This window comes from Zootermopsis nevadensis, unplaced genomic scaffold (assembly GCF_977971745.1).
Source record: "Zootermopsis nevadensis isolate Lab colony 2312 unplaced genomic scaffold, Znev_1.0 Znev_ptg000040l, whole genome shotgun sequence".
Classification (NCBI taxonomy): domain Eukaryota; kingdom Metazoa; phylum Arthropoda; class Insecta; order Blattodea; family Termopsidae; genus Zootermopsis; species Zootermopsis nevadensis.
Genome location: NW_028259172.1, coordinates 697,270 through 715,778, shown reverse-complemented (window position 1 = coordinate 715,778; position 18,509 = coordinate 697,270). Strand labels below are relative to the sequence as shown.

The 18,509-nt window shown below is 40.4% G+C and overlaps 3 protein-coding genes across 8 annotated transcripts in view; 2 read left to right on the top strand and 1 right to left on the bottom strand.

Annotated features, from left to right (window-relative positions):
• Positions 1-18,509, bottom strand: part of LOC147871749 (uncharacterized) — a 260,188-nt gene that overhangs the window by 14,356 nt on the left and 227,323 nt on the right. For all 4 annotated transcript variants that reach the window (XR_015538348.1, XM_087360224.1, XM_087360227.1 and 1 more), the window contains one exon: positions 206-487. Coding sequence is in view for 3 of the 4 variants with exons in the window: in XM_087360224.1 (XP_087216350.1) it covers positions 206-487 (282 nt within the window). In the remaining variant the exon portion in view is untranslated. The remainder of the gene's footprint in view (positions 1-205; positions 488-18,509) is intronic.
• The window catches only part of LOC110834927 (dystrophin, isoforms A/C/F/G/H-like), a 330,291-nt gene that overhangs the window by 212,687 nt on the left and 99,095 nt on the right, over positions 1-18,509 (top strand). The window lies entirely within an intron of this gene.
• Positions 1-18,509, top strand: part of LOC147871751 (kelch-like protein 10) — a 19,476-nt gene extending 967 nt beyond the window's left edge. Inside the window, exons 1-11 of one of the 3 annotated variants that reach the window (XM_087360223.1) lie at positions 1,921-2,443; positions 4,263-4,334; positions 4,793-4,968; positions 6,212-6,463; positions 7,795-8,074; positions 9,700-9,936; positions 10,757-10,926; positions 11,216-11,376; positions 12,236-12,394; positions 13,228-13,432; positions 14,795-18,509. In XM_087360223.1, the coding sequence (XP_087216349.1) occupies positions 4,796-4,968; positions 6,212-6,463; positions 7,795-8,074; positions 9,700-9,936; positions 10,757-10,926; positions 11,216-11,376; positions 12,236-12,394; positions 13,228-13,432; positions 14,795-14,942 (1,785 nt within the window). In that variant the 5' untranslated portion in view covers positions 1,921-2,443; positions 4,263-4,334; positions 4,793-4,795 and the 3' untranslated portion in view covers positions 14,943-18,509. Of the gene's footprint in view, positions 1-1,920; positions 2,444-4,262; positions 4,335-4,792; positions 4,969-6,211; positions 6,464-7,794; positions 8,075-9,699; positions 9,937-10,756; positions 10,927-11,215; positions 11,377-12,235; positions 12,395-13,227; positions 13,433-14,794 lie in introns of those variants that run through there. The other 2 variants (XM_087360221.1, XM_087360222.1) reach the window with 2 other exon arrangements.

The following is an 18,509-nucleotide window of genomic DNA, read 5'->3' as shown; positions in this document are numbered from 1 at the left end:
AAGAAAGCAACAATCACCCTGATGATGGAGGCAGCAAGATCTCTGAAATGTCGGCGCACTTCCACCAGACTACGCAGCTCTACGAACCTTCAGACTCACCACCAGGCAAAGCTCAAATCCCACTTAATCATTACTGAAAAAATGTAGTCATATATTTACGGTATTTTTATAGAACAGATACTAAAATTGTAATAACACAACTTACCTTGCAAATGAAGAGAAGCAGCCTCTTTTATTTCTCTTATTTTATGCAGGAACTTTCCTACTTTGCTAAAGAAGAGTACGAGCTCATCTTCAAATTTCTGCTGGACCTTTGTAAAATCCTCTTTAGCTTCCTTCTTCTTGCTAATTAGATTGGATTCCTCCATCACCTGAAATTTATTTTCTAGTCCCTTAGTTTCCCGCTGACTTCGCTCTTCATATAACCGCACAGCTGCAGGTTTGGTCCCACGATCCACAATTGGCTTTTCAATGCTGCTCGTTCTGTCTGAGGAAGAGATGAAGATTTTGATGCTTTCACAATTTCTTCTGGAACATTTATGCAGTTTCCAACAGAGTCAAGAATCAAAATGTTCATTTTCGTTTCATTTAACAGAGAATACAGCTGTCTGCTTGATACATTAACATCATTTGCACCTAATAAGAAAATTAACCTCGTTAAACCTTAATAACCTCGTTCAAATTACTGCAATTGTCATATAAGAGTATCAGAAATAAGAGATTAATAAAAGTCTATCTTTGAATTATATCCTGCTTGAAGTAAATCGCCCGTCGTCATCTGAACCCCTACAAATGGAATTCCCATCCTCGCACTCCTTGAACAAGAGACATTGGATTCAATTCACGTAATTTACCGCTGGTACATTTCCCGTTTTGATCAGCTTTAACAAATTTATTGAAAGTTTTGTAAAAAGTAAGACGTCGATATTTATCATTCAATTCGTCTCTCACGCAATGTTAGCTACTTTATGTACGATTTGACATTTCAGGTTCTAAGGTTTTTTCGTAATTTTTCCTCTGGACACGGCGATATTTTGCGAATACGAAACTCCGAATGATTTATGTACTTTTCACGAAACACAGACCGCAATGTGGAACTTACATTCCTACTTATAAACTTCTCGTTACCTTGAACTTGAGGTCGCTGACAGGAAGTTTGGCCTACGGAATTCCAAGAAGCGCCACGCACTTTTTCTTGTTTCGGATAAATGCTAAAACGTTTCCCTTCAGCAAACCTTGTTGCACTCTAAGAACTGGTTTTCTTGAGGTCTGCTCCTCCGACGCGAGGCTGCCAACTCGGAGATCCGACGGCCCGCCGTGTCTCCACGTCTGTGCGCTGGACTCCAGAGATTCAGATCCATTTTAAGTTACTGCATTATTTATCAGCAGCTCTGGTCACAATCAGATTAATTTAAAAATTTTGAAACACTTTTTTGTGTCTTAAAAATGTGTGAGTCTTGTGGAAATGTCGGCGAATCAAGCAGGAACCTAACAAGTCAGAACGAAATCACATGTTCAGTTGATGAGCGATGTAAGTCTCCATTGTGACATGGATTAGACCCAGAAAGGGATAACAATTATGATTTCCATCTCAGCCTCCTTGAAAAGAGGGATCTGACGACTTCAGAGGCGATTACACTTCCATTCTCTACGCCAGAACCGCGAAACATGGGTCCCTCAGGCCCCCGGAAACATTTTCCCTGCTCCAGGGTGACGGGGTCATGAAAAATTATTTTTAAAATTAATTAAGTAAAATAAAACCTGACGTTATTTATAAGCAAGAAAAAAAGGAAATTGCAATTCTTTCTTATGTAAATTCTCATTATTTTTAAATTTATTTCCTTCTGATAGAGAACACATTTAATATTAATTATTCACTCCTTACATTTATGATTGAATGTAACTAAATTATAAGCTACTTATTTTTGTTGTTTTTCAACTACCAACAATGTGCAGATATTGACCGACAATGGTCAACCTTTACGTGAACACCTGCGTTTATAACAATGCAAGAAAAAGCATTGGAATTTCCAAACCACGCCTGCAACAATCTTGCCTGAGCATGCCGTAAGGCTCTTTTCTCGTTTCTTATGCATGCAGTATAATAGCCTGAATGAACCTTATTGCACTCCATTCCTTTACCGAAGAAACTAATTGTTACGTCTTCTGTTTACTCGTTATTGTTATGTTTCATTATCGCCTCAACAATCCGCTTTCATTATTGCGGAAGGAGCTTTGCTGTGAATCGGTTCTACAAGAAGTGCGTCGTGGAGTAGATAATTTTGTGCTGTTAAAAACGTTTTAGAATATCACAAGTTCTTATCTTATAAAAGAATTATTAAGAAATCTGTGCTCCTGCCCTCAACTCTCTCCGTTATATTTTAGATTAGATCGATCATTGACGGTGGACGTCGTGGTCTCTTACAACTCAACAAAGTTTGAGGTAAGGAATTCCTATTTATTATTATTGTTCATCACATTTAATGTTTACATCTGCATTCGTGAACTCGTGTAAGAGAATTAAAATTGTCTTCTTTTTAACACAATTTCAAGTGACATTAGATTGACTTCTGTTTGTTCACGGCATCATTTATAATAAAAGAATATTCCAGTAGGCAATTAACTTTTTAAAGGTATAAAACGTGTTTAGTAGCCCAGAATCTTAATAAAAATATGTCGATGCTAAGAAGTGGGGTTTATATTCTGAACAATAATTCTAACACTTTACAATTCCTGATACATCGACATTATTAAAACGTTTTAGGGAACTGAGAAGATTTTTTATTTAGGTTTCACAAGCCTAATTATCGACGAATCTCCCTGCAACAGCAGATTAAATCCGGGGAATGCTTGCTGTTATTGAGTGCAAAGTATTTATGGGTGCAAAACGTGGTCTTTCACTTTGAGGGAGGAGCATAGACTGAGGGCCTCTGAGAACGGAGTGTTGAGGAAGATGTTTGGACCCAAAACGAGGGTGGGACAGATAAGAGAGACGAGCTCCTCACCCGATGTTGTTAGGGTGAGTTGAGTGTTTGCAAGGCCTGAAGGAAGGAGACCTCTGGGAAGACCTCGGCGTCAGTAGGAGGATAATATTAAGATGGATCTTAGGGAGATGGGACTCGATGGAGCGAACTGGCTCAGGATAGACCCCGGTGGCGGGCTTTTGTGAACACGATGATGAACCTTCTGGTTCAGAAAAGGAATTGGGCTATTTTCTTTGACGAGCCGAGTACCAGTCGACTTTTCACAGAATGTCCTGCACATTGCAGTGTGTGAGTAGTGATCTACGCATGCGTTAGAACAACTTAGAGCTTTTGTGACTGTTCCCAACTGTAATTCTCGCATTCAGTTGATAAATTTAAACTACATTTTGTGCTTGTAGTGTGTATAAAAGTGTAACTTAGGCAGGAAAGTCCTTAGTCATGTAAGCTCTTACGCACTTTTAGTTCTACAGAGAGAAGAACTCGAAAATTTTATGCTCATGAAAAGGTGTAAACTTCTTTTTCCAAAATTTATTTCTTACCTGTCTGGTTCTGCATCAAAAGTCACGCAAATTCAACGGCATATTCTTTTCGTAATTTTTTAAAATCGATTCACCAGAATAGAGGCATCTAAGACTTTATGGATTACATTGATGTTTTATAAGCAATGTCTACGTGGATTACATATAAAAAGATTTAAATTTATGCGAGCAATGACAAACGCGGCATGACTTAATATTGCCTAAATAAGTCACATCTTCACGGTGATGAAGCCAAGAGAGTGAGATGGGCGGCTCATGTGGAATGCATGGATGGGGCGAAAGGTGTGCACCGGGTATTGGTCGGGAAGCCTGAGGGGAAGAGACCGGTGGGGAGACCTAGACGTAGATGGGAGGATAATCTCAGGCGGGATCTAAGGGAGATAGGAGTCGAAGGAAACTGGATTTTGTTGGCCCAGGACAGGGTTCGGTGGAGATCTTTGGTTAATTCGGTGATGAACCTTTGGGTTCCGTAAGCCATCTGGTTGGTTGGGTCCACTATTTGGGAAGCCTGAGGGGAAGAGACCTCTGGGGAGACCTAGACGTAGATGGGAGGATAATCTCAGGCGTGATCTAAGGGAGATAGGAGTCGAAGGAAACTGGATTTTGTTGGCCCAGGACAGTGTCCGGTGGAGGGCTTTGGTTAATTCGGTGATGAAACTTCGTGTTCCGTAAGCCGTCTAGGTTGTTAGTTAGATTAGTCACATTTAAAGATTTGTCATTCTGTATTGAAATTCAACAGGCATTCTATAACAAAGAAGCAAACTGAGACCATGGAGCAGACGTCCTGCTTGAGAATCTAACAGTAGCCCAGGTAATCAAATGTCTCGCATTTTATGAAACATGAAGTTTTGTGCCCGTGTTTACAAGATCCCGCCTCTAAGTCACATCCACTAGCAGATGAAGACAATCCACACCTTCATACTCAACCTCTAAGATCCATTTAATATTATCCCAGCAACGTATAGGACTTTAAAGTGACCTTTTCCTTTCAGATCTTCCGATTAAAAAGTTGCACTTCTTGTCTCTGCCATGTGTTTCTACATGCCCCGGCCATCTCATCACCCCTGATCTGACAGCCTACAATTTAATAATCAGTGAAGAGATCTATAAAGCTCCATCTTGGGCAATTTTCGCCATTCCCTTGTCAGTAACACTCTCGCAGGACCAGATATTCTTCTCAGTACCGTGTTTCCTCTCAGTCACACTCAGTTGATGTGCGCACGAGTCAGTATGAAGAAAAACCTGTAACAGCGATGGACTGTGTTTCAGGAGATGGAGTCAAACCAAAGTAAAGATGGCGGCAGGTGCACGTGCACCAAAGCTTTGGTCCGTCTGAATAAACTAAGAGAGAGGAACTTCTTGTGTGACGCGGTGCTGAGGTCGGAGTACGGCGGCGTCTTTCGAGTCCACAGAGTGATTCTGTCAATGCGCAGCGAATATTTCAGGTTTGTTTATTTGCTGACGTGGTTTATTAACACGTGAATTAAGGACACAAGAGACGTCAATTCGTATGTGAAATGTTTTATCCTCTTTGCTGCAGAAACCTGTATTTTTATACGGCTGATTGTCTTTTGTTATTTGTTCATTGTCATGAAATCTCAAGGCGCCGTAGAAACTGAGTGGCACATCAGACGTACTTACTGCCTTCTTTCCTTGAAGATGGAGGCAGTAAGCACCTCTGAAACGTCCGATAATTTCTACGAGACAACTATCTCAGAAGACGTACGTGGCCTTTTGTACTAATTTTTAAGTGCGGTTGTACCAAGGTGACAGTCAATCGATCTGGAGGGAGAAATAGAATAGATTCACTTTCCAAAACGTCTTCGTTTTAATACATAAAGACGACCGACAAAGTCCAGAAGAAAGTTGGTAATTCCCGGAACATTGAAAGCTGCTGTGTGCTGCTCTGTCTTAAATAAACTTTAACAAAAATCTTCGCGAGATATGTTTCATTGATACTAGAAACTCGATCGATAATTTATGCATACGTTAATTTGCTTGTGTTTTAAATAAAATCGCGGTGCGATCTTGAAATGAGAAATGAATTAAACCGTGAGCCATTGTTTCTGTTTTCAAACAGACGTTTCTCACGTCTTGTTACAAGCTGTGCCCCTCTTTAAGTTTTTAGACTATCAAATCTTTCCGTTTGTCTTGCTCTGCAAATCCCTTAATTTTTAATAGGAAACTTTTTGCTGTTTGGTGGTAATTTCTTAAAGGCTGCGTAGAAACATCGGCTTTTTTTTAAGTTGTTTATTGTCGGGAAACATTTTGACAGAGCAAATAATTTCATATTACGAACTGGTCAATCAGTAGAATGTACAGCCTGCGATGTATTTTGAAATATTTGCGTTGGCTTTAAAATTTCTGCAGGAGTTGTTATAACCTGAGATATCTCTTGAAGGATTCAAGGGTATGTAAGAAACGAGGGTGGCTATTACATAGTTCAAATGTTCGCTGCTTGCTTTCCGATTTTTAGGTTAAATTCTTTTAAGTACCTCACCCACTCGCAGTTAATCCGGTCCCATTAGTACACATTCTGGGAATTTTTTAAGTATTCAGGTAACAAACATTCATCCACCATATAGACAAAAGGATACTTTTATTTGACTACGTGAGTCATAAAAAATTAAAGTTTATAAGCATGACTTGTAATTTTCTGCTCGCCGTTTCTCCAAATCGACGTTTCAGGACTCTCTTCACGACAAAACTGCAAACCAATGAGGTGACTGACATTCTTCTCCACGGAATCAGCTCAGACATGATGACCCAGATACTGGATTATATTTATTCTCGCAAAGTGGACATCCGCTTCGACAACGCGCGTCAGTTGCTCGTGACGGCTGAGTACTTGTGTGTACCAGGAGTTACTGAACTCTGCTGCGACTTCCTCATGGACGCGATGGACGCCGACAACTGTATCGACATCATGCGGTTCGGAAGGTAATTGATGTTCATTTGTCATTTGTTGTGACGCCAGCCTTGGTCGCTGGAGCGAATCAGCTTTACTCAAGACAGCAGCCGGGTCGGAGATTAAAGACTCTGACTGAAGACTGGGAAAATTATAAAGCGTTGGCAGGTTGTAATTAACGTCCCTTTAATTTAAATTTTCTGATTTAACTGCATATGTTTTGATCGTCATTATGACCAGAAGATAACTAATTTCACCATATGGAACTTTAATCGCGATCTATTGCAGGGTCATAATTAAATCTGTCTTCCACTCGAATTCCTTTTCTTCTTTCTTTCTTTCTCTGCGGAATTCCTTGCTTCTTACATAATCCTCCCAATTTCAAAATCAACATTCAGCCCCGCATCCTTTTGCATACAGCAAAACCTCTGTCAACCGAGCCTCGATTATCCGATTCCCACATTATGAAACCGAATCGGTTGCGATCGATGTCAACCGGCGAAAGTGTTTAAAGCGATGTCCACGCGGTACAGTTCATTGATCTAACCTCATCCCAGATTTTGCTGATTATTACGAACACTTCAAGATATTTAGAGAATTGGTTATTATTAATGGCAAAGACAAAGACCGACCCGCTGGTTCCCGTAGAAGATGAACTCTTCTTCAGGATAACATAGGAATCAAATCAACTGACTTCGGCAGAATCACACCGGAACCTCCAATTCATACAATGTACAGAATTACTGATAAATTCACTCTTTTAGTACAGGGACTCCCTCGAACAGCGCTCACGAGTGACTTTTGTCATCGGCGTTTGCGTTCGATACGCCCGCATCATCCGCGGACGAGGAAAATCTGTATTGAGTCTCTACTTATTTGTTCAATTCCGTGACCACGTTTCCCTTTCCCTCCCTCGTCAGACCCGTGGTTCGCCCCATTTAGTCCGGTTAAACGGGGTTTCACGGGATTAACACACGCAGTTACCAACAGGTCGTTTCGCCAAGTTTAAGGCCAGAATTCAAAATTCTACACTCCTCATCTCACTGTCTTCTTCACTTGCGTACGCCATGCCCTTGTTTCAACCTGTAACCTTATCACGAGGACGAGCGGGCATTGCCTGGGAACCTTCAGGTCCGAAAACTTTCTATTTTGCACCGGTTAAACGAAGCGTCTCTCAGCGATTCCTCACCACGTGTCTGCTCTCAGAATTGCTTATTTGGGCTTCAAACGGCTAAGGTTTAAACTGGAGGCGAAATACTGTGGTGTGCAAATAGATGAGAATCCATTTCTTCCTGCAGTGTTTCAATGTGTCAGAGTCCGAAGGATATTGATTCTGAGACGGCTCTTACCCTCGCTGTCGCAGGTCTCACTTCATCGCCGACCTTGAGACTCGCGCTCGTCGCTTCGTTCTGCGCCAATTCGTGAAATTGTCTCAGCAGAGCGAAGAACTGCTGAAACTGCCTGTAGAGGAGCTGCAAGCGATAATCGAGTCCGATGAAATGAACGTGAAGGACGAGGAAGATGTGTGGGAGTGCATTCTCCGGTGGATCAACCACGACCCGGACAACAGGAAAGGCAATATCGCGGACCTTTTGAAGGGCGTCAGACTGGGACTCCTTGACGAAACGTTTTTCAAGGAAGAGGTCAGTACGCCCCTGAAATCGTGGATGTTTTTGGGAAGTGAAGCCCGCATTTTAAATTCCATATTCACACGTGTTCGTAACTAAATAATGCAAATTGTGAGCCTTTTTCTTCGTCACGTGTAAGCCCGTCTGTCTGTCCGCAGTCCCATCTAGAGAACGTCCAAATGGATGTTAATTAGATTTAATACTAACAAGATTTAACAGAATCTGTTGACACATTCCAATTCTAGTTAAAATCTTACATTAACATCGTGAAAACTACACAATGATTTTAATGCCTTCTTCTGTGCAAAATTTCCTGCGTAAGAAATCTCCACATTAACTTAGTTGCCATGGTTACAATAACTTCCTGTGGAATGCCGCTGGTAACACGCTCGCATACATGTGAGTATGTGCAAAACAAATATTCGATTCGTCCTTTTATGGAGAAATGTGGTTGGAGTTAATGATCGTCTTTTATTCATCGTCGGCGCTACAATCTTTGATTAAAGTCTCAGCTTATATTAAGATACATTACGTGTTTTAGTTCAACTACGGCATTCCGCCGTTCACTGCATTCAAACGTCCACTCAGCTTGAATAGGAAACTCCTCCAACTGATAAATCACGTCTTCTGACGCAGCGTTCAACTTAACCAAAGTTTCTACTGCCATAAGAAGCGGGTCTTAGCTGCTATAACAATTTCACGCATCTCAGACAATCTATAGAGTCAACCCGAGAACACTTAGTATGATAATCATCAGCTGATTGACCACATAGGGGCAACAGATATCCGAAATTGCAGCAAGAAAACTTCGTTCTACATGCAAGAGTAAATTACCCGAGTGGCTTCAAATTAATAGACAGCTCTAACATTCTAATATTTTAAACGTAATCTCACGAAGCAGTCATATTCCTTCTTCCATTCCACCATACGCTTTAAGCCGAGAGGAAAAAAGTTTCTATTCAAGGTCAAATGCCCTGTGAATTCAGCCATTCACCTCTTATGAATATTCGTGAAACAATCGCACGGATCCATGAAAATGTTATCTGCGTCAAATGTCTTTACAACTTATCATTCGTATCTACTAGTTTTGGAGATCCACCTGATGATGACCAATTAAGGTCGAAACATGCAATGGCTCTTAATAGAATCGAGCCCATAATCACACGCTGTTGTGTTGACGGGCCTTCCACCCAACCATCAACATGTAGAAGGTTGCCTCCCTTGACACTCGAAGCAACTAATTGTCATAATTTTCTTTCGATGTTACGTAATTTTGACGATTAATTAAAATTATCGAATCAAAATGAATGTGCATCTCGCACGGGAGAGACGAGAAATAAATTACAATTTTGAATGTAACTCAAAACGCAGCAATTACTGAAGTATTTAACTTTCGGTTGAAACAAATTTCAATATTTTCCTCTAAGATCGATTTAACTTTGATTTCGCTTCTCTCCTCAACCTGTGCATTTGTTAAGAGCGTCGTTACATAAACCAAAAAACACATTTTCCTTTATATACCATAATCTATTTCGGTGATTTCAGAACAAAATTATGTGTGTATTTCTTGTCTCCTCTGCAATGGAACATTCCATTTCTTCCAAAAAAGTTCGTAAGGTCCACATTGAACTGTTCAACAGGTAATAAAACACCCGTACGTAATGGAAAACGAGGCGTGTAGTCCCGTGATCTCTGAGACCCTCAAATTCCTGGACGACGCGAAAAGTTTGACGAAGGACGACAAGGACCACGTGACACCAAGGATTGCCCGCCCGCGAATCCCACAGGACATTCTGTTTGCTATTGGTGGGCGTCGCGACGGAAAAATGACAGATTTGATCGAAGCGTATGACGCACGAGCAGACCGGTGGAGTGTGGTGAGTTGCGTAAAAATTCTACTTTTACCGTGGGTTGTTAAATGACGCCTCCGAGAAAAAGTAACTTTTCTTTCGTTGCTTATTTTTACTAAGTAATCGTTTATTTAAGCTTAATCACGAGGACCTCTTAGCCTCTTTATTTCGTGTTCGCTAATTTTCATTGCACTGAACACAATTTTTAAGAGAAGCTCCAAAGACATGAATTAAAAAGAATAAATAAATAAATAAATTATACAGGTTTTAAGACTCATGTAAAATATGAGTTCTAATAGGAATCGACGACGGATCCGAAGTTTTCCTTAAATACCGTTCACAATAAGCGTCCTACTTCAACTGTCATGGCAACCTGTCTGCTGATTTTAGACATCGTTGATCGTCAGTGGATTTCAACGTAACAAATGAAGCACTGATCAGCGTCGATGTTGGCCATCTGCGAAGTCTCGCCTCGTGGATTAGAAGTCTTTGGGGTGGGGTGGGGGACGTACTGCCTCCATCTCTGCGTCGATGAAACCAAAACACCAACATCTGTCCTTTCCAAAGTACGAACCTGAAATGTCAGCTGTTGATTAGAAATCTTACATGTGTTTGTCGAACTTGACGAGAGCTTCTCTTTGGGTCTTCCTGTTTCCACCTTCGCTCCAAGTGAATTTCTCACGGTCTTTGTCGAGTGCCACCCTCCACGGTGTAGCAATTTTGGTCCACTGTTGGAGGTTGCTCCTCTGCTCCGGTGGTTGGTCGCATGGACTCTAATGTAAGGACTTCACATCAGTAGACCGAATGACCCAAAGAAACATAAAACCATGACCTTTCGTTCCTGCAGGTGGAGGGGGTCGACTCGATCGGACCGCGAGCCAACCATGGCACGGCAGTGGTCGGTTTCGACATTTACGTCATCGGTGGTTTTGACGGCAGGAAAGACTTAGATTCATGTCTCTGCTTCAACGCTGTCACGAAGACATGCCGTGAGGTGGCGCCTATGAATGAATGCAGGTATGATGCAGCTTCGTAACTAAGGAACTCCTTGGAACAGAGTCCTTCTTAAAAAGCTGATAGTCGCTGTCTTAGTCAAGATATAAATGTGGGCAGGAGATGTAAAATTGTACCACTCACATAAAGGAGGACTTTTGCGACAAAGTTGGTTTAAGAATGCGATTTACCTTTGAATTCATTTGAGTTAAGATTCAACACTGACGACCGAACAATTGCGTTCTGCGAGAGGAAATGCATCTGATTCAGAAATAAATGAGCATAGCAGAGAGTATACTTTTTTTCGTTTCAGATTCAGTTTAAGTGTGGCAGTTCTGCGGGGTGCAGTGTACGCCATGGGCGGTTGTGGTTATCAGAGAACTGCGGAAAGATATACCCCCAAGACGACTCATTGGTCTTTGATCGCTCCCATGAACACAGAGCGAATCGAGGCAAGTGCGGCTGCACTGAATGGTACGTAAATCCTGTGAAACAGAAATTTGTGAATTTGCGCAGAAGGCGAGGCGTCTGTCTGTCTGTCCGCGTGTAAGAACGCAGGAACGGTTGAAGGAATCGCAGGATTTAAGGTTCTTACGGCGGGGAGTAGGAAGATGGCTGTCGTTTCGATTCTGCCGAAGTTTCAGAGGAACATTATGCCTTCATCTTCAAGGCATTTCTCTTCGCTCTTGAACTTAGTCCATTATCGAATATTCTTCTATTATCCCTTTCTTTTATCCGTGCTACGGACTTCGTTATTTCACAGACTGCAACGGCTTGAAGTTCCGAGTGCGTGATGGTTTCTTCTGCTCTCGTAAGCTGTCCCTGTGAGTCGTCTTCTGCCTTTTTTAGTGTGCACTAGGAGTGAATTCAAACAAACATCAAACTGGATCTCAAATAATACGGATGTAGTATGTTTTTGAGACAGTTAATAATCTCATGTAAATAGCGCATTGTATTATAAATGTAGAGCACTTTTTAGCAGCTCGTACCATACATCTCTGGTACCAAATTTAATAAAATTCGTTTCACAGAAGACGTAACTTACCATCATTTCCGTTATTCATTAATTTAAGTACTTTATGCTGTTTATGTTAAATTTTATCAGTTAAACTCGTTTCCTTTGACACGCTGATTGTCTCCATTCGAAAGAAAGAAACAGATGAACAGAGACGGCCTTGTCTGTGCAGTTTCTGTGACTCGAAGGGGGACTTAATTGATTTAAAGTTTAAGTACGGATTGTCCATGTCTGTGCTCTGCATGGATCAGTTTTAACGCCTCTCCCTACATCAAATATGTGTACAGTTCTTGTCGTATGTCTAATTTCTTTTTACAGACAAAATATACGTCGCAGGTGGATTGTGTCATTCCAATTATCTAAACTCGGTGGAAGTTTATGACCCGGACACCGACCGATGGACGTTCGTTGCATCAATGCTTTCTGGACGTGACTATTTTACTTGCGTCGAGTTCCACGGCTGTCTGTACGCCATAGGTGAGAACTCTGGACATTCTGAGTGATGCTCCTCTGTTCTTCTTACAGAAATCGCTATTGTGAAATGTTTTCCTGGTATTTTTGAGTGACTGAGATTTTATGAACAGAATTTTTCTCCCGTCATTACAGAGTTAGTTTGTCAGTAATTTTATCCCCGATTCGTGGATTCGATTACATTCTCCACAAAGAACACTTAACTAACTAACAATTTCTTGTGGTATCTCAAGTTACGTATGCTCCATTTTTCACGCAGTCGTAGTTTTAAATGTAAATACTTTGTTCTTGTAGCAAGGAAAGTTTCTTTTTGCCGTGCTGTTATCCCCAAAAAGCCGATGGTTTAAAGCAGTCCCTTCGCAGTCTTTGCTTCAAGTACGAAAATAAAATTGTAGCTGTTCCTGGAACTAATACTGACAATGCAAGAGGGAATGAATTTTCTTTGTTGTATTTTATTCATTCGTTCCGTTTACGGAATTACAAATTTTAAGAGCGTAAAGACGGTCGGAGTGTGAAGCATCGAAGTTACGGGAAATACAAACATCTAGAAATTTGTAATTGGTAATCTTGAAGAAAAGATACCACTTGTGATACATTGGCGTAAAAGGAAGGATAACATTAAAATGTTTTAAAGGACCTAGATTATGTGAGATGAGGCCAATTACAGACTTTTGTGAATAAGGTGATGAATCTTGTGGCTCTATAAAGTTCAAACATTTCGTGGTCAGGTCTCAGAGTAATAAATATCAAGACGGGCCCCACTGAATGGGGTTAGAATAAGTTTCGTTTGGCAGCTTTTTTATATGCTGTGACCTGTTACTGAATGTGTGTGTGTACAGGAGGATGGAACGAGACATCTGACGTGCTCAGTACCGAAAGGTATGACCCTGCAGAAGACACGTGGACCGAAATCCCTGCCATGAACAGCTATTCAGTTTACTTAAAGGCAGGAGTGATCGACGATATGATCTTCGTTATCTGTGATTATTATAAATATGGCATCTTCCCCCAAGTCACATGTTTCAATGACAAGGAAAGACGATGGTTAGTTTCTTTGTTTCTTTGTTTGATTGTTCAGGGCTGTGTAATCACAAACTGTTACTTTCGAAAAGCTCTAGGAAGTGAATTATTTCAGGTCAAGGTATCCGCGATCTTGCGGATGCAGAGCCTTGTAGTGTCGAAGAAACTTACCGACGTTTCAGATATTCATATTGCTTACTCAGGGCCTCGAATAAACGCGCGAAAAATGGATGGGAGGAAGGGGGTAGAATGAAAGGAGGCAGGGCGACGTTGCGGTCAAGCTGAATCTATAAAACAGAGAGCAAATGACTAGGAAATGTTAATCAGATGTAAATTGTAACTGCATTAATAAGAAGCTCTTTGACTAAGTTTCCTTGATCAGTGGCACTCTCTTGGGCAGGAAGTGTCTGGCGTTCAGCACATCAGCATCGCCAAAGTCTTCAGCTTTCATCAAATTGTTAGGCCAGTTTCAGGTTTAACGACGCCTGCCGTCTCATGTTTCCATTTCTGACGGAAGTTTATTTAAAAAGTCTGTCTCTTGGCGTGTTTGACCATGCAGTCTCCTGCCATCTGTTGACGGATTGAGTAAGCAGCTCCAAAAACATCTCAGAAGACAAATTTATTCATACTTTTTTGTGCAAGAGTCAGAACTCACACAGAAATTCATTTTATTATGGTTTTTGTCTGCCTTATGTGTAGCAGAACTATTTTTGGTGGAACAAAATTTTTTTGAAAATATATTGCTAAAAGAGAGAAATATTGTTATGGGCTCATGTCTCAAACAAGACACGTGTATCTCTCCAAAGAAAGCGTATGATTAAATTTATTAATCTGACCGAAGTTGTACCAAACGTCGCTAATGCAGAACACAAGTCATTTGACAGTGTTTTAAAATAGTCATAACCTCTCCCTCCACTTCGATGTATTAAAATGTATTACGTTATAACAGCACGCTGGCCCATGTTCTGTGTGCATCTGAGTAAGAGAAAGATCACGTGGGAACTGTTCTGAAATATGGTGTGGGAATGAATTCCGATTAGGGAATTTTTGTTAAGTTTGTCTGGTAACAAATTGTAAGCAACGACACTTCGGTGGAAGCTGTGCCCTTAGATTCAAGCAGTTTCCTATTCAACCCAAAGACAGAGCCAGCCAATCAGACATGGATATTTTTAGGTCAAAACATTTTACGACTCACAAAGATAATTCTTTTTACTTATTCTACATCGAAATATCTGATATTTTAGAACCCCAAGAGTAAAAGAATATATATATACATATTTTCTGTAACTGTGCCAGTGAAATGTGGTAAAAATTGTCTTGAGTGTAGATTATACCGATGGACGATGAAAGAGGGTTTGTTTTCACTTTTAATGTTTCAAATTGCAGGCACCAGGCGGCAGACATGAATGTTCATAGATCCGGGATGTCGACTTGTGTCATCAAGAACCTACCGAATGCAAGGGATTACGAGTACAAACACAAAGAGAAATCGATGGAGGAGAAATGCAAAAAAAATGTTGGATTCGGAATGTAACCGTCCTTCTGGTTATGTAGCCACGGGTTCGAACCCAGTAGCTAGGCCGGCGCTGGTGCGGTTAAAACGTTTGTTACTTCGGTGCGCGGAGAGGGTTAAAGGTTTTCTCAGGATACCTTGATATAGGATCAGTCGGTGGGCGAGGATCTCCAACTCTCAGGGAAAATACGGAGAGGCCTTAATTGGAGCAGCGCTCGCGGGAGGGCAGCGAAGTCGCTGAGCTGGTGCAATTCTTCACGACACAGTTGTTGTTGTTGTTGTTGAAATCACTCAATTTATTCAAGAATTGAGACACGCTGATGCAAAGACACAATTATGTTGATATTCAGGCAGTGCAATGAATCGGCTGTTTATGTACTGAAACTTTGCGAACAAAACACGTCTGCACGACTTGAAGACCGAAACTTTTAGAGACCCCGCAACAACACAAACGCGCTATAAATATCCCAGCAACTTAAATTTTGTATTTAATATGGCGATCCGATTCGTCCCTCAAAATCACCCCATAACGTCGGAAACTCTCCGAAAAGCCATATTCGTATTTCATTTTTCCCAAGTGTAGTGAGGCGTCTGTTCTAGGGCAAACGTCATTCTATATCTGAAAAGGCTTAAGTTTTCGCCTCGTAAACAACTTTTACGAGGCGAAAGCTTTGTGAGTGTCACGGAAAGTCTCGAGGAAAGACGTTCAAGCGACTGATTGTCGCTACTCTCTTCAAATTTAATATATTAATCAATGCCAAAATTCATAAAATTATTCACATTTGGATGACGTAAGGCGTTCCAAATATAATCTCATCACGCCTCCTTCGTTTGTATAAACCGCATTAATACGCCAAAGCCTGGTTTACCCTTTTCATCTCAAGTTTCAGCCCGTTCGGGACTCGAACTACGAACTTGGACTGGCATAGGAAAATAAGTAGTTTGCAGTTGATTACAACCACGACGAACACATTAATTTCAATTACTTTCCTTATGAAAATAATGTAGAAAACTAGGAATTGATGTAGGAGCTAAAAAAAATAAAAAAAATATTGATTGCAGGAAAGAAGGAAAAATTATTTCTTCTCGTTATTTTCTGCTCAAGAAGTCTTATTGTAATTAATTATTTTACAAACGTTTAATTTTATCTAAAATATTACCATTCATCAACACACAGCAGTTTCTCTTTACGACTTGTATTAAATGAATCCACTTGTAGCGACATGTTTCGAGTTACGAAGCCGTCATTATGAAGGCAACAGACTGTGAATTTTTTATCGATTTCTGAACTACGTCAGATATTTAAAAAAATTACAAAATTGCATTTGGCTGATTTGCCCCAATATACCGGGTAATTGTGCCATGTGTCTGAGGAAGAACCAACTGTAATCGTCTAGCCATGAGGTCGAGCTCGGACTATGACCACCCATCAAGGATGAAACAATGTTTCCGTTTTCAATGCATTGACTCCCGCACATGTCGCGAAGGGTCAGCGGAACATTTGACACTGTCAGCTGTCCTTTCGAAAAATCCACATCCAAGAAGTTCGAAACTTCCTTTAACTGGCCATTGTAGGATTTCACCCCTGGGAGGTCGGACCCCTATTAATTGAGTGCATGCAAAAGTAGGCATAAGTGACCTAGCGTGTCCACGCGATAAAAACTGTCAGAGTTGACCTCGGGTATTGAACCGACCAATGAGAGAAACGTTATTTTGACTTGAAATTAAAATATTCCACCAATCACAAATCTAAGCGGGAAGTCCAACCAATGATGTTACAAAATTTCAGATTTCGGAATGAGTTGGAGAAATTAATATATTTGAGACGCAGACTTCTTTTGAGAGGAGTCGTCAGTTGTTTCAAGTTGAAACGATATCACGGACTCATCGGTGTATTACATTGACTTTGACCAATATCGCGCGGAGAATTTAAATCAGCAATCACTTGAAAATAAATAACTAAAGCCTCAGCTGAGGGATCTTTAATTAAACCCCGTGAACCCAGCAAAAAGTCTCATAAATCCGTTCATCGAACCCAATCCCACCTTGGAAACAAAGCAAAGAAAGCGAACCGTTACACAACCTCTTCAAATGCCGTGAAGAAACAGGCGATGGTTTCAGCTAACAGCTGTATATATTTATTTGCGGTATTTTGTAAGGTACTTTTATGTATTTTAATGAATGAGCACAAAATATTGCCACAAAACACACAAAACCAAGAACTTGAATTTCGTAAAGGCACATACAGAGTAATAGGAAAATGAGAGCTCTAATCAAACGGGGAACTCAATTCATATTTCCGAGATAAAATCAAATACAGAATCAGCTTAACAGATCATAAGCGAAGCCTGAAAGAAGACTTCACGTACCAATCCTGCTTCTTAAGGGCTTTGGTTACGAAATGCCAAAGTATTTCACAAGAGAGATGTGAAACTTCTCTAGGACAGACAGTCCTAATTGTAATGTAAGAATGTTGCCACCTGATGTCGAGACTTTTTTATTTTCACAGGTTGAAGTGCCTTGGGGAAGAAATGCCAAAGCATTTCACAAGAGAGTTGTGAAACTTTCCTATGCCAGACACTGCTAATTGTAATGTAAATATGTTGTCACCTGATATCGAGGCTTTTTATTTTCACAGATTGAAGTGCTTTGGTTACAGAATGCCAAAGCATTTCACAAGAGAGTTGTGAAACTACTCTAGGACAGACAGTCCTAATTGTAATGTAAGAATGTTGCCACCTCATATCGAGGCTTTTTTATTTTCACAGGGTTAATTGCTTTGGTTACAGAATGCCAAAGCATTTCACAAGAGAGTTGTGAAACTTCTCTAGGACAGACAGTCCTAATTGTAATATAAGAATGTTGCCACCTGACGTCGAGACCTTTTTATTTTCACAGGTTGAAGTCTTTGGTTAAGAAATGCCAAAGTATTTCACAAGAGTGATGTGAACCATCTATAGGACAGACAGTCCTAATTGTAATGTAAATATGTTGTCACCTGATATCGAGGCTTTTTATTTTCACAGATTGAAGTGCTTTGGTTACGAAATGGCAAAGCATTTCAGAAGAGAGATGTGAAACTTCTCTAGGCCAGACTTTGCTAATTGTAATGGAAGAATGTTGCCACCAGATCTCGTGGCCTTTTTATTTTCACAGGTTGAAGTTCTTTGGGTACGAAATGGCAAATCATTTCACAAGAGAGATATGAAACTTCTCAAGGCTACGGTACCTGGAGGCCTTTTTATTTTCATAGATTTAAGTACTCCTATCATATTCATAAGTGTTTCTTTGAATCATTTGCTTTGCAGACCGATGTAGAACATCAAAAGCATTCACTCCAAACAATACATTCGCTCCAATATGTGAAAATAATATGGATATGAACATCACAAAAAGCTACACAACAGAAATTATAGTTGAGTTTTAAATTTGATATAATTTTACACCTGAAGATGGTTCGATGAAACCGAAACATGTTGTAAAAATGTTCCAAATGTAAATCGATTATTCGATGTGGAACATAAAATGATAATTTAATTATCTTATTTGTAAATTTTAAATTTCAAATAAATTTTAAATATATTGTGA